Here is a 15,022-nt window from a genome sequence, read left to right as displayed (position 1 = left end):
GACAAATAAAGTTTTAAGTTATTACAAAATTAATTTAAGGACAAATAAATTTTAACTTTTACTTTGAAATATTTATACAATAAATTAAAACTAAATAAAACTGTCTAGAAAATACTAAATTTAAATTAATTAAAACCATGTTAAATCTGCAGTGAATGTTAATGTTAATGTTACTATTTAAAAACAACATGAATGATATTTTTGAGCGAGCCAGCCCAATCTAACCTTTCCCTTTTTATGGGCAGGTTGCTATCAATAAATGCATATTTGATGCTTAGTTTTCGATAACAAACGATCCCGGCGCGTAGCAACCTCCTGTTTTTATATTTTTTTCTCTTTTAGGGAACTTAACAATGTGCTATCCGGTTGCCAGGAGAGATATTATTTACATACCATGTAGGGGTTGTGAAAAGACGACTGGATTCGCGTACCAAAGGGTTTCTTGCATGTCAGTTTATTGCTTTTGTTTTTACGTATGCTTAGGGGAATGGAAATCTATGGCTTTCGCTGCAGGTAGATTAGTTTTTGTGGCTGCTGTTGCTGCTGCTGTTGCTGCAGCTGTTGCAGCTGCTGCTGTTGCTGCTGTTGCTGCTGCTGCTGCTGTTGCAGCTGCTGCTGTTGCTGCTGTTGCAGTAGCAATTGCTGCTGCTGGTGCTTTTCCTGATTCAGTTTCTGCTGCGCATGCATCTGCTGCTGGTGCGCCTGGCGTCGCTTCTGCTTCTCGAACTCGGCCAAATGCTCCTGCTGCTTGCGCACCAGCTCGTCCATCACCTCGTGGTTGTAGGTGGAGTGCAGCATCAGGCCGAGCAGATTGGCACGCGAGGTGAGCTGCTGGCGCAGCATGCGCTCCTGCTCCATCAGGTCGTCCATTTTGAGCCATTGACGCACCCGCTCCAGATCGATCTCCGCCCGCCGGATCTTCTCCCAGGCGTAGTGCTTGAAGCAATTCTTCTTCGGCGCCCGGCAAAACTCGCCGGCGGGCGTGAAGACGTCGTTGACCAGCGGCGAGCCGCACACATCCGTGTCGCTTACCTTCGGGTCCTTGCTGTGCTCGGGACACAGCACTCTCAAGCGCTTGCAGTACGTCTTGCTGGCCGGATTGTAGAAGTCACAGAACATATTGTTGCCCTCCATGCGCGTTTGGAAGATGCTGCCGAAGCTGGCCTGCGATTCGTATTTGTTGAAGCACTTCTCCATGTGCTTGATGGCCGTGCGCGAGTGAATCTCGTGGCCGCAGGTGATGCAGTACATGCTCTGCTCGTCCTCCATGTCCGCCGTGTCGTGCGGCCCCATCGCGTCGATGGAGCTGCGCTTGGCCCGCTCCACAATCATGTTCAGCTCGTCGGAGCGCTTCTCCAGCTCGGCGAGGGCGAAGCGCACCAGCGACTGCTTGTGCCGGATGCCCTCCAGGTGCTTGCGCGTATCCTCGGCGGCGTGGCAGGGCGTCAGGTTCCACTCCTGCAGGCGCTGCGGCAGGACCTTTACAATTTGAGAGGTGTCTTAAATGAATATCACATAAAGTCAAGTGTGTGATGTCTAAATTTCAAGCCAATTGGGGCAAAATCAGCAAAGGTACGGCTAATTGTATACCTTTTCACTAGTACTAGTCTTCTTACAGCTGCGTTCATAAAAATAGTAGTTTTTCAGCTTATGGAAATAGCAATCAAAACTAGTTTTAAAAGTTCACATTTAGCATAGAAATACTATTTCATAATAAAATTTGTTATTTTCTTGAATTTGTTTGAAGTTATTTACTACTATTTAATTTTTTTAAAAATAATAAATCGTTAATTTGTGTATAAAAGTCTAAATATGTAGGGTTTTTTTCGACGAAACACTTAAAATAATTTCTTAAAATCCAATAGTACATTATAGTGTGAAATTTAAAGAACGTTTTTCAAGAGCTATATATGCAAGCCTGGAAAATGCTGTCATTGCCATACTATTTAATATTTCTCTATTAAAATGTAACTCAATGTACTTTAAATGTCATACTATTTTTTAAGTGTTTTGTCAAAATGTCCCTTTGTTTCACACGAACTAACGAAGCTTAGCACTAGCTTAGCATATATATGCATACCTGGAAGATGCGGTTGGTGGCCAGATTGAAGCCGCACTTGTCGCTGCAGTACTTGCTCTGCGGCCTCGCCTGGCAGCAGCATTTCGGACCGTGGCACTGTCGCGTGCCCTCCAGCTCCGGATTGAGGTACACCTCTGGGCTGGCCGCCCGCAGGCCCACCTTCGGCTTGCGGTCCTTGGGCGCGGCCTTCTCCCGCTTGCGGCCCTGACCTTGTGGCGCCGCCTCCTTGCCACTGGTCGTCGCCTGGGCCTGGGCCACGCACGTGCGGAATATGCAGCGCGGCTTGTGGCCCACACGGACGCGACAGGCATCGCACTGGTTGCAATTGGGACGCCGGCATCCCTCGCAGGTGCCGCACCGCTTGCCCGCCTTTGGCTCCCTTGCATTGCTGTTCTTCCGCTTCAGCGATGGCAGTTGGGCGGGTGCGGGTGCCGCGCCAGGAGCTCCACTGCCGCCAGGTGTTCCGCCACTTGGAGCCGAACCCAAGCCCTGTGTGGCACTCAAACTGGTGGAGGCGGCATTCGAGGCGGCCGCCCGTTCGGTGGCCACCAGGCGGAATATGGTCTGCAGCTCCGGATTCTCTTTTTGCAGCGCCGGCAGTAGTACTGCTTGATGTGCTTGGCCTCCTTCTCGGTGATCCCGATGCAGTCGCCGTGGTACCACTCCTCACAGCCATCGCAACCGCTGGCGGAATCAATGTTAGTTAGTTGGGGATCATATGTACGGACTGTCCTGTGGAACTCACATCATAAACCTGTCGGAGTCGGAGGAGCGGCAGATGCAGTAGGCCTGATCCTCCTGCTTCAGTATGGTGGCTATTTTGGACTTGCGCTCAGGGAGATCGAACTCCCTCGCAATCTCGCGCCGGATTTCCTCCTTCTGCGGACACAATCGAATTATAGTAATAATTGTGCCTTGGTAATCCTCACCAGCTTACCGTCTTCTTGTATTTCCGTTTGTCCGCCATGCCGCACCAATTTCTTCAACAATTCAATTCTACGAATTTACCAGGTCCCAAAAAAAAATAAACTATTTCGAAATGGTGATGGCACTTTAGCGGAACATGGCGATGGCACTTTAGCAGATCATCGATTAGTCGCATAAATGTGCGTGAGAACTATCAATAGGTAGAAAATGTTCAAAGGAGTTAATTAAAAAAATATATATATATGTATATAACAGTTGTGTTATTATACATTTGTTGATAAAGAATTTATTATAAATGTTTTTTTAATTTCTATATAATCAATTAGTAAACGAGATTTTATTGAAAAAAAGATTCCATAATACGATTTTAATGAGAAAACTTTAAATTCATTCTGGAATGAAGGTAAATTTTAATTTATAAAATATTATTTATTAAGTTTCTAAAAAATGACTTAGTAAACAGGTGCAATTCGTTATTAAGTTTTTAAAGCCATGAACAAGCCTATTATATGGTCAAAAAAAGTATTTGTCTTCAATAAGTTTATTAACTTATATTAGAAAATAATGCAGATATTATTTTGTTTTGGGAAGTAATTAAAAACACGAAATGCTTAAATTAATTAATTAATTAATTAAATTTGAAAAAATTTGTTTGAAAATGTAATTCATAATAGCTCCATGAAATTGCTGTTAATACTTAAAACTATCGTTCTTTACCATAAGCAATACTCGATAGTCGAGCCAAACAATCGGGGTTAACCGATATAGAGTTATCGAAAGCTATCGATATTTAGCAGTGTTGCCAGTGCTAGGGGTAAACTGATTTTTCATCTGGCAACACTGACATTTATCACCGCGCTTTTTGCTTGCCGCACTTTTTGTGTTAGAATTCTTGTTGTTCATTTATTTAATGTGAATAACATACAACGGATTGCGGAATAATGGCGGCCCTCAGCAATCTGAAGCAGTGTCCGCCGTTATCCACGCAGCCGGACTTGGCCCTGCGGCACAATCACATTCCGGAGCTGGAACGCTATCCGCGGATAAACCTGACCGGCGAACTGCAGGCCAATCCCGCGGGCCAGCGGTTCTACGGCGGCCAGAGCTTTGTGCCGGTGGACGAGGGCGTCCTCAAGCGGATCACGCGCACCTTCTTCGACGGCGGCTTCTGGGAGTCGCTGGCGGAGGCGCGGAGCGCCAAGAGCCGGGAGCAGGCGCCACTGGTGGCCCAGGCGGGCGATCTGATTGCCCGGCTCCTGGGCCTGGCCACCGGATTGAAGCTGAGGATATTTCCGCACACCCAGCAGCTCAGTGCGGAGCGGATAGCGCAGTTCGTGGAGACCAGGTGGGTGTGGATGCCAGTCGACTAGTGGATACCCTCCACTCAACTAATACAATTATATACCGATGATCTGCATTCCAGGGATTGGCTGAACAGCGATGTGCGATTCCTCGCCTGGAACTGGCACTTCTTCAACCTGGCCGTTGCCGGCGTGGACGATGTGGTGCGCATCTACTGCAAGAACTCAAACGCCGCCTCCGCCACCGTCTTAAAGGTAGGTTCACTGTAGGATTCAACTTCAATCCAAAATGGCATGCATATACATACACCGATTCGTTTTAGAGCCCCAGTCAAACGCAGATCACTTGCATGGCCTGGCGACCGCTCTGCGCCGCGGAGATCGTGATTGGGTGTCGGCAGGGCCTCTGCTTCTGGGAAGTGGACAGCAGCCTGCACCTGGGACGCACCAATGCGCCCAGCAAGGCATTCAAGCAGTATGTATAACCATTAGTTGGTATGCTAATGATGTGTATAACATATCGCATCCAATTTCAGTCCCGCCAATCTGCCAGTGACCTCGCTGCAGTGGAACAAGGACGGCACCCAGCTGGCCACCGCCTCCATTGGCGATCGCGCCATCATCATCTGGCAGCCGGACAACGGAACGATGCAGCCGCTGAAGCGCCTGGGTCCGCCGGGATCGCTTCTCAAGTGGTCGCCGGACAACGACTGGCTGTTCGCGGCCACCGTGGACCGGGTGTTCCGCGTGTGGAACTGCCAACGGCAGTGGACCGCCGAGCGGTGGGTGTGCGGCCCCGGCGGTTATGTGCAGGCGGCCTGCTGGTCGCCCTGCGGTCGCTTCCTGCTCTTCGTCAGCAGCGCCGAGCCGATCCTCTATCGCCTGCAGTTCGTGCAGCAGAGTTTGCTCTCCTGTGAGTACTTAAACTTTTACAACTGAGTAATGTAGGTTATGCACTAATGTAGTGTAGCCCAGGGCAGTCTGAGCCCAGTTGTGTCGCTTTCCTTGTGTTGCGGCCAGAGACACAGGGCTGCGGATAGAGACTGCCCCAGATTGAAGCTGTCAGACACAGGTTGGCGGCTGCCAAAGCTTCCAGACCGCCTGTATAATGCTGACTACAATTGTTTTCACTAATTTATCAGTATTAAAGTTGACTTATAAATCACGAGAGGCCATTTTGCCTAAGACTCCTACATATTTAGTCATTGAATAATGGAAGTCTTTCCTTGTTCAAGATAATTTTAAACCGCATAACTTTGTATTTTTTCACCAATACCCTTTTTGTTTGTGTAAATATATAAAATTACCTTGTCCTTGCAGCTTCGGCGGATGAGAAGGAGATCCTGCCCATCGCCGATCTGAATGCCTGCAGCATCGATGCGAACCGCACGCTGATTGGTGGTCCCGCCCAGCAGTTGGCCTGGGATCCGCACGGCAACTACCTGGTGGTCACGTTCAAGTCGACCAACTGCATCGCCGTCTTCCGCACCTTCGTCCAGAAGTTCGACCTGCAGATCTCGGCGGCCTATTATCTGAGTGGGGAGACGGCGGCCGAGCATCCCAGCTTCGTTTGCTTCCAGCCCCTCTACAAGGATAACGATCGGTCCGTGCTGACCATCGCCTGGTCGTCCGGGCGCATCCAATACTATGCCTTCGACTGATCCTTACTTTGTAATATTTTATTTGATTTGGTTTTTGTAAGCGTTAATACACAGATACACAGGAGGGAAAGCCTTGTTTTGGAATTGCCTTAAATTCAAAAGGTGTGAAACATCTCAATTGACTTTTGCTAGCAAACAAATTGTGTCAAGTATTCGGTTTTACCTTAACACATCTCTTTCATTTTCCCTATTCGATTGAAATGTACAAAGCGTTTAACACCTTTAAGTTTGTTGCCTCATTTCCGAACACAATCCCTAATATTTTAATTATATATTCCCTTAAAATTGGTCCAGCAATTAAATTATTTGATTAAATTTAACAAGGAATTTTGACAAAATAGCTTAAAATCACATATTTGCTGTGGAATCAACCTCGAGAAGCTGAAGTGATTATTGTCCGTAACTAAGTCTTCTATAGCATACGATTTCTTATCACTCACAACTGCCTTAAAGCTGCCAAACGCTTTGCACAAACTTGAATATTAATATATACTATATATATATATATATAGAATAAGTATATAACGTGACCTTTGATTACATAACAAAACAAAGAGTTAAATATCAAACATAATATGAGGGGAACGATTGCTGAGGCAACACGGGATCACACTTGGAGCAATACTAAGTCGTAATTTACAAAAACACACACAATATAACCACATATATATTAAACAGTAATCGAATCGAATTGGTAGCCCGTTTTGGTCCCGTCCTAAGCATGGATGCTGCTGCCTGCTGCCATGTGCCAGCTGCCATCGTTTTAGATGTCGCCAAAGAAGTAGCCGAGGGCGGTGGCCGCCCTCATCCGCACCAGCGCCTGTTCGTCCTTCAGCAGCACGGCGATCTTGCTGGCCACCGTCTCCGTCTGCACGTTTCGCTCGCTAAGGAAGTTGTGCAGGATGCCTGAAAGCGGAAATATTAATTGGAATTCCAGGTACCATTGTTGCTAACCCACCAATCACGATGGCCGCACTGCCACGCACCTCCGGCCACTGACTTCGCAGCTGCGGCAGACAGGAGTCAATGAAGTCCTGGATGTGCTCCGTCAGCTCCATGGCCTGAAAAACACAACAAAGAGTTATATATATAAGTGAGCAAACAATCAAACTGGTTTTATGTTCAGTAGTCAAACTGCCTTAAGTATCAATGACTTCCCTCTGGAGGAAAAATCAAAAAAAAATATATATATTACTGAAAATCCCCGCTATAGACTCACAATCAACTTGACGAACTCCAGCACAAAGGAGCTGTAGTTGAGCTGGTGGCCGCGCTCCTCGCCCAACTGCAGCTGGGCCATCTCGACGACCTTGGGGGCGGGCAGGAGGCGGCACACCCGCTGCAGGGTGCCCCGGCAGGCCGCGACGATGGCCGCCTCGCTCTCGCTGAGATGGAGGAGCAGCGGGAAGAGGTTGGCCACCAGCTGCTCCCGCAGAGCCTCCATCGAGGAGGAGGCGGAGGTGGGTGAATTGGGTGAACCACTGCCGCCATCGTCGTCATCCCCATGCTGCCGCTGCTGCTGCTGCTGCTGTTGCCTCTTGCCCTCGCAAATGTCGCCAAACAACTGGATGGCCGCCTCGCGCATCTCCAGCGAATAGCTGCCCAGGAAGGGCCGGATGCGGATGGCCAGGGAGACGTGGAAGGACTCCACCCGCTGGCTGGGCAACGCCCTCAGTATGCAGGACAGGCCGCGCATGCTCTCCAGCGGAATGTTGATCAGGCAGTCGCCGACGGGATCATCCACGCCCTTGAGCAGCGCTCCAATGGCCGTTTCCGCGTAGCGCTTCGCCTCCTTCTCGCTCAGCTGGCCCACATAGCCCATGCCCTGGATGCTCAGTCCGCGCACCACCGCATTGGGATCGGACAGAGCTGCTCCCAGGTGGAGCAGCACGGAGGCAGCCAACTCTCCCGTGGGCTTCAGCGGCACCAGGCGCGAGAAGAGGCCCACGGCGGCCACCCTCTGGCCATCGTGCGGCGAGGCCACATATCTGCTTAGCGAGTGGACCAGCTGCCTCATCTGACCACTGCCCACGTGCAGCTGCAGCTGCTGACCCAACCCAATGGCCATCGGGGTCAGCAGTTCGATGTAGTTGTGCCAGTCCGCGCTGCTCGCCAGTTGACCGTTCACACTCAGCACGCTGGCGATCTGCTCCATTTCCAGATTGGTCAGAAAGGCCTGGCAAACGAAAAAAGCAAAGGGGAGAAAATGGAAATCAGTTCTAAACTTCGATTTATGTATTATATATATACAGGTTCATAAAAACCAATACAGTAGGAAACAAATTTAGCAAGGTATGCATATGTACTTGAAGAAAACATTTATTTAAAAACATTTTTTACTTATTACTTTTACCATGCAAGCCAAAGTCATAAATAAAGATGAGTTTTAGGAGTCAAGAGTATAGAAGACATGAGTATAGGATACCCCAATGTGAGTCATAGGTCATGCAGAGATATCATAGCATTAGGCCATGTAGAAGCACCCACCTGAAACGTCTCCAGTGCTATTTGGCAGGGATTGAGCTTGATCAGCTCCTTGTTGGGCACGAATCCGAACTTGGTTTTGCCCGACTGCGTCTGGCTGGGCGTCAGCGAGGCAGGATGCACAGGATTGGGGGCGGCCAGGTTGGTGTAGCTGCTCAGCGAGGTCAACAGCATGCAGAACATGTCCGCAAACCGTGTCTCCAGTTGCTATTGGGAAATGCCAAACACAATTAGCATAATCAATCAAAATAACATTGGTGGCACAATTTTAACATTTAATTTAATTTTCTCTGGGTGTAGCAATCATGAGTAATCCCCTCCGGCTTCAACTCACCCCCTTGATGTCCTTGCAGGGCAGCATCTCGTGCAGGGCGCAGAAGATGGCGAACGGCTGGGCGCTGGCCAGTCGCTGTCGCTCTGGGGATGGTGTGGAGTCTGGAGCGCCTTCCTGCAGAGCGGCGCCGCTGAGCAGCTGCAGGAAGTTGTCCAGCGTGAGGCCAGTCAGCTCCGGATCGTTGCAGACCAGGTGCCAGTACTCCACCAGGTTGGCGTCGTAGGGCAGCGGCTGGGCCAGCATCTCGGCACAGACCAGCTTGGGATGGTGCTTGGTGAGGGCCACCAGGGCCTTGAGCACGCCGGACTTGGCCCTGGGCACCTCGCACACCTGCAGCGCCAGCAGGCTGTCCTTGACCAGGTCGGGAATGGCATGGAACAGCTCCGAGCCCTTCTGCTGGATGAAGAACTTCAGCACCACACTGGCCCCGATGGTCGAACTCTGCTCGGGATCGCGCAAGGATTGCAGCAGGGTTTTGCTTTGGAAAACATTAGAGGAAACATGATGACGATTAGAGCGGCAATTGGTTTTGACAATGATAACTATAATTGATATAGTCAATAACAATTCTTAAATTTAACTATCTTAAATCAAATATTTTGCACATTAACTAAAATATTTCAATATTAAATCAAGCATTCAATTAATATGCATTGTAATCAGCACTATAATTACATATTGAATTTATACATTATAAATAAAGTGTTGAATTCAATAGTAAGATATTAATTTTAAAATCTGAAATAGTAATTTAGATTTAAGCTACATTTAAATTAAATGAAATGCAAACTATTTTAAATCAAATATTTCAATGTTAAATCGAGAAACTTAATATGCATTGTAATTGATATTATGACTCAATATTTAGTTTAAATATCATATAAATCGTTTAGAGTTTGCTATTAAATTTTTTGCTCAGTGTAAAGAGAGGGAGAGAGACAAGGGATTCCTCACCAGAACTGCAGGTACTGGAAGCTGGAGATGCGCAGCGCAATGATCTTGGCAATGTCCCCTGCCAAGTTGTAGATCTGCTTGGGCTCATCCGTGATGATGTGCTCCTTGATGGCCTCGATCTCCTTCAGCCAGTCGGCCGTGCTATCGATGCTGGCTATGGTGAGCGTCTCATAGATGCAGGCGATCTCCAGCGTCTTCTGCAGAATCTCCACGGACACCTGGCGCACGGTGCCATTCGAATCGATGCACCGGGGCACAATCTTGCCCAGCATCTGGCCCGTCTGATTGAACTTCGAAGGCGCCTCGCAGCCGATCTTCATCGCCTTGATGTACACCTCGAGCGTGTTGTTGAACACATGGCTGGCGCAGATGCGCACCTCCGAGTTGCGGTCCCGTGTCCAGCCCTCCAGTATCCCAATGATCAGGTCCAGCGTCGCCGGCGAGGCGTCCAGCTCCACGATGGCCCGCACCAAGGCATTCAGCTGCGGCAGCGACTCGTTCAGGTGCTTGGCCAGGAAGCTGTTGCGCTCGTCCTCCTCCGGCGAGTCGAACTTCATCTTCAGCTGCTGCGCACAGCCGAAGAAGTTGCGGCACGCGATCTCGAAGATCACCGCTCCGTCCACACACTCCTCGGTATCCGGACCACCTGGTAAACGCAATCATTATCAATCATTACCAATCAATATCACCATAGCCAGCAGGAGTGCTTCTATGCTCACCTATGCGTATGAAGTCGGTGCCCAGCTTGAGGATGGTGGGCAGCAGGGGCAGGTCGTGGAAGGGCGCCTCGATGGGGATGTTGAAGACGGTCTCCATGATCTGCTTGCGGTGGCGCAGCGGCGCCGGCAGCTGGTCCTTGGTGGCGATCAGCTGGTTGCAGATGCTCAGCAGCGTCTGCAGGATGGCCGACATGAGCGTCTGGTCCTTGTGCACGGCCAGCTGCTGGATGAGGAAGCCCAAAAGGGTGTCATCCTCGTCCAGATGCTGGATGGATTGCAGCGGATCGGCCTCCTCCATGATGCGACCGAAGGCCTTGACCACGAGCAGGTTGCTCTTGTAGTTCTCCAGCTCCTTGTGCGTGTCCTTGATGAAGTGCAGGTTGCTGAAGAAGCCCGTCGAGTGTTTCCTACCGCCCAACTGGGCCAGTTCGGTCAGCTTCTTCACGAGATGCCCCAAGTGCTGCCGCGATATGTAGCCCAAAGCTCGGGCGCAGGGCTCTATTTTCTGCTCGTAGTCTGCATGTCGCACATGCTTGTCCAAACGCTCCTGCCTGGCCGTGGTCACAATGAGATCGATCTTGGTGTGTATGCAGGCCACATCCGTGACCTGGAGCAGCGTGAGCGCCATGGCCTGCAGCAGCATGCCCCTTTCGGCACTCAGTTCGGGCAGGTGCCACTCCGAGTGGGGCAGCTGCATGGGATAGAGGTACATCTGGTCGGCCAGCTTGCTGGTCAGCCGCTGGGCAAAGTTCTCGTCCAGCGAGCCCAGGAACTCGTTCGTTTCCAGCACAAAGTCGTGCAGCAGCTGGCGGTAGGCAGTCTCCCGGTTGATTTGCAGCAGAAGATCGGGTATCCGTCGCTCCCACAGCTCCTCCAAGGCGGGGTTCACCTGGGGATGGTAGTAGCGCAGGAAACTTAGGATGTTCGAGCAGCGCTTGATGCACTGCCGGTTGCCCAAGAGGGCCAGGCACCTGGCATAGATGGTCTCCGCGCCGGGCACCATCACCTTGCCGCGCTTGATCACACTGCGATCCTCGCCGGCGGCCGCTTCTCCATCCGCCGGCGCTGTGAGCTCCGCATCCTCCCCGCCGACCACGTCGTACTCGATGTGCGGCGATTTGGCAAACAAACTGGCCAGGCACTTGGCCAAGTTGCCGCATATGTCCGTGTAGTCCAGCAGTATCAGGTAGTTGAGCAGCTCGCGCTTGAGCAGCTCGTCCAGTGTGCCCACGGTGGAGGCCAGCATGTACAGGGTGTTCTCGCAGCTGAGAACCAGGTTGGCGTGCTCCTCCGCACTGCCGTGCTCCTGGTTGGACTTGGCGTAGCGACAGCTGTGCCGCACCACGAACCAGACGAACTCCTTGTCGCGTATGTGCGACTTCTGGGCCAGGGCCACAATGGTCTTCAGCAGAGTGAGCTTCATTTTGATGCCCCTCTCGCTCAAGATCAGCTGCTTGAGGCACTCAATGCTGGCCGGAATGCGATTCAGTATGTGACCCGCACAGGAGTTCAGCAGATGGGTGAGGATCAGCAGGGACTTCATGCGCTCGCGCTCGCTGTTGTTCCTCAGGTGGATGAGCAGGGTGTCCATGATGCGCGTGGAGTACGGCTGGTGGCCGGCCAGCAGGTGGAAGCAGCGCAGCACCTCGTAGTGGCCCTTGACAGTCTGCGGCTTCTCGTAGTCGGGATACACGCAGACCAAGTCGAACAGGTGTACGATCAAGGCGTCTACGATGCCATCCAGAACGGAGGGGTTTAGCGACAGATTCGTTTTCAGCACGGAGCAGAGGAACTGGGTCACCGCATTGCGGTCCACGCTGCGTCGGTAGAGGGCCAGGATTTGGGGCACCAGCCGGGCGGCCTGATCCTGTATTCGATCCTTGGGCAGCAGGGCATACATGCTGGAGAGCGCCTGCAGTATTTCCACGCACACCTTGGGCTCCCTGGAGTGCAGCCACTGGTTGAAGAGCACGTCGTAGGCCACGCTGATCTCCGTGGCGCAGCCATCGTGGCCCTTCTCCTCGAGCAGGGCCTCGCTGAACCGGCCGATGGCATAGGCATGTGCCTGCTTGATGTGATCCTGGCGAATCCCTCCCAGATGCGGCTGACTTCTGGCCAGGATGGCCTTTATGTGGGGCACCACGCCAGCGGGATGCTCGGTGGCCAGCAGCCCGAGGCACTGCATCAGCATGAAGTGAGCTACCTCGGAGCCGGAACTGGAACTGGCGCTGGTGCGCGTCTTATCCTGGAGCGCCTCCATGACCTGCTCACAGCTCTCGGGGCTGCTGCGTCCAATGGCCACCAGAATGCGCTGGGCGGGATTCTGGATCAGGGGAACGTGCTCCGGACTCCTCGTGAGTTCCTGCAGCGCCAGGGCAATCAGTTTCTGGTTGGCGGCCGGCGGCAAAGGAGTTTCCGCACCCACCACGCGACGAATGCACCTGAAATATGGCGGTTAAGAGGTGCAATTAGGAGGGTTATTTGCTAAACCCAGAGAAAAATCATGGTATTTTCACTTTGCACTAAATATGGTGTGAGGGTGAGGGGTGTTGTGTTTTAGATCGAAGGGTTACACTTTCATTTTTATTTTAAGTATAAATTAGAGGAAATTGTAAATGTGCAATTTTTCAGTTGGATAAACCAATAAAATGTGTTAATAATTACATTATCATATTTTAGGATACAATAAGGAAGTGTAAATTTCACTTTACTATGGGATTTTTCTCTGGGTGTAGTTATGCCCCCAGCGCAGTACTCACTCCAGCAGCATGGCCACCGTTTGATCGCTCATTTTGGGCTGCTGCCCACGGTGCTCGCTGAGCACCTCCGCCGCCCGCTCCGGATGCGTCTCCAGGATCTTCACGATCGCCTGCTGCATGGCCAGCCGCACCTGCTCCTCCTTGTCCGTCAGCCCATCGAAGATGTTGTGCAGCACACCTGCAAAGGTAACATTACATTAATTAATTAATAGATGGATGATTCTATAATGAATAGAGACAATAACTTTTACATTGTATTTATGCATTTAAAGTCATTTAGAAATGTTTCTAAATTCATTTACAAATGGTTTTAAATCTGTAGATAGGAGAAGCTATTTCATTTTCCTTTTTCTTTACACAATCAGGGCAATTATTTAGACTAAAACAAGGGGCAGCTTTCAGGAAATCGTAGTAACTGGATCAAAGTCAAGTTTACACTACAGCTCTATTTATGTAAATGCACACACAGTATGGGTCGCAAAAGCAACACAGACAAGCTTAGTTCTCAGCTTTTTATGGATTTTTCTTATCAGTGCATTGTTATTTTAGACCCTAACATAGGGTATTATTAGTTTGAAATTTCAATAAAATATTTTTTGTAAATTTTTAAGTACACAAGAAAAATGTCGATTTAAAAATTGTAATAAAAAAGCCAATTAGAATTTGTTAAATTGCGGAATTATAATATTATAATAGTTAAACACACAGCTGAGCTAAAGATCTTAAAGCGTTTGACAATAATATGAAATACACCAGAGAACAACAAAATGCATGATGATAATGATATGATAATGTTATGGCCAAAAATACGTATGCATGGAACACGTCATCCCAAAGATACATAGTCCAATTGGACCTTTTGGACTTCCAGTGATATTCGAGAGGACTTTTTAATTTACAATTTGAATCTCTTTTGTTTGAGCTACAGCTCACAGTTACCTATGTACAAACAATGAATCAAATCGAATTGAATGCAATTTGTGGGTGTAATTGTGAAATCTAGTATTGATTTGTCATACCAATAGAGTGTTGTTTTTGTTTAATGTAGTGATGCATTTTTAGGGCTTCACACTCAACAGGTCCCCAGAAACACACACACACACACACACGCATGTTTATTTGCCATATATACATATATGTATGTATGTAGATTCCCCAAATAGAGTTGTTTCCTTCTCTTGGTCTCCTTCACTCCACCCCCTAAATGTGGCGGCCAAAGGATTCGCCGTTATTTTAAGTGCTCATGTGTGCGTTGTCTAATGCGTAGTTGTATTTTTAGACCAGGACAAAAGGCTGCGCTTTATCACTAATCCGAAAGGGAGTGGAAAAGAGGGGGGGCGAAACGCCCATTACACTTTTAGGCATTTGCATATGTGTGTGTGTTTCTGTTTAAGAAGATTCACAGATTTATATTGCTTATTTATGGGATTACTGGGGTTCGCTTTGTTTTTCTCGGCTTTTCCTTACCTTCCAAAATCGAGGGCTTATCAACAGGCGCCGTGGAAGAAGAAGACGCAGTGGCACTTCCAGTGGCGGCGTTATTTCCAGCAGCTGATTTGTTGTTGCCCGTTGTGGATCCTCCTCCTCCACTTCCGCCCCCACCACCCCCTCGCTCGTCCATCTTCTTGGTGGAACTCCGTGTTCTTTTCCACTTCTCCAGCTTAGCGGGATTTCAGATAGAGCTAGACTAACGCGCACTTCTCGATCGCGAAAAAACCACCGAAAAACAAGCGACAAACTCCGTTGCGAAATTGTTTTTGTTTAACTGACAGTGTGCCCCCATGCGAATTGAAATAATCACCC

The 15,022-nt window shown here is 49.4% G+C and overlaps 3 protein-coding genes across 3 annotated transcripts; 1 reads left to right on the top strand and 2 right to left on the bottom strand.

The window, feature by feature from the left end:
- Positions 1–422: 422 nt before the first annotated feature.
- LOC128265658 (CXXC-type zinc finger protein 1) lies at positions 423–3,156 on the bottom strand. The gene is given in 5 exon segments (XM_053001837.1): positions 423–1,479; positions 2,081–2,667; positions 2,670–2,764; positions 2,826–2,959; positions 3,018–3,156. Coding segments are annotated over 5 exon segments (1,830 nt in total). The 5' UTR covers positions 3,048–3,156; the 3' UTR covers positions 423–495.
- A 672-nt stretch (positions 3,157–3,828) lies between these two features.
- LOC128265661 (aladin) lies at positions 3,829–6,039 on the top strand. The gene is made up of 5 exons (XM_053001841.1): positions 3,829–4,352; positions 4,431–4,563; positions 4,632–4,783; positions 4,845–5,221; positions 5,629–6,039. Exons 1-5 carry the CDS (start codon positions 3,949–3,951, stop codon positions 5,967–5,969), a joined length of 1,407 nt encoding a protein of 468 aa, XP_052857801.1. The 5' UTR covers positions 3,829–3,948; the 3' UTR covers positions 5,970–6,039.
- On the bottom strand, positions 5,973–14,979 carry LOC128265653 (maestro heat-like repeat-containing protein family member 1). The gene is made up of 9 exons (XM_053001832.1): positions 14,687–14,979; positions 13,220–13,397; positions 10,461–12,901; positions 9,742–10,387; positions 8,788–9,265; positions 8,457–8,660; positions 7,189–8,145; positions 6,928–7,030; positions 5,973–6,875 (listed from the first exon to the last, which is right to left on the bottom strand). Exons 1-9 carry the CDS (start codon positions 14,838–14,840, stop codon positions 6,733–6,735), a joined length of 5,304 nt encoding a protein of 1,767 aa, XP_052857792.1. The 5' UTR covers positions 14,841–14,979; the 3' UTR covers positions 5,973–6,732.
- Between the last annotated feature and the right edge of the window lie 43 nt (positions 14,980–15,022).

The sequence above is a fragment of the Drosophila gunungcola genome, unplaced genomic scaffold, assembly GCF_025200985.1.
Source record: "Drosophila gunungcola strain Sukarami unplaced genomic scaffold, Dgunungcola_SK_2 000145F, whole genome shotgun sequence".
NCBI classification, from domain to species: domain Eukaryota; kingdom Metazoa; phylum Arthropoda; class Insecta; order Diptera; family Drosophilidae; genus Drosophila; species Drosophila gunungcola.
This window is presented reverse-complemented; position numbering and strand designations above follow the sequence as displayed.

Excerpts from the sequence above, each read along its gene's own strand:
- LOC128265661 (XM_053001841.1), top strand. The coding sequence starts at position 3,949 with ATGGCGGCCCTCAGCAATCTGAAGCAGTGTCCGCCGTTATCCACGCAG. Across the intron at positions 4,353-4,430 it reads GCGCAGTTCGTGGAGACCAG|GGATTGGCTGAACAGCGATG; the intron begins GTGGGTGTGGAT and ends TCTGCATTCCAG. Across the intron at positions 4,784-4,844 it reads CCCAGCAAGGCATTCAAGCA|TCCCGCCAATCTGCCAGTGA; the intron begins GTATGTATAACC and ends ATCCAATTTCAG.
- LOC128265653 (XM_053001832.1), bottom strand. The coding sequence starts at position 14,840 with ATGGACGAGCGAGGGGGTGGTGGGGGCGGAAGTGGAGGAGGAGGATCC. Across the intron at positions 8,661-8,787 it reads CCTGCAAGGACATCAAGGGG|CAACTGGAGACACGGTTTGC; the intron begins GTGAGTTGAAGC and ends ATTTCCCAATAG. Across the intron at positions 8,146-8,456 it reads TAGCACTGGAGACGTTTCAG|GCCTTTCTGACCAATCTGGA; the intron begins GTGGGTGCTTCT and ends TTCGTTTGCCAG.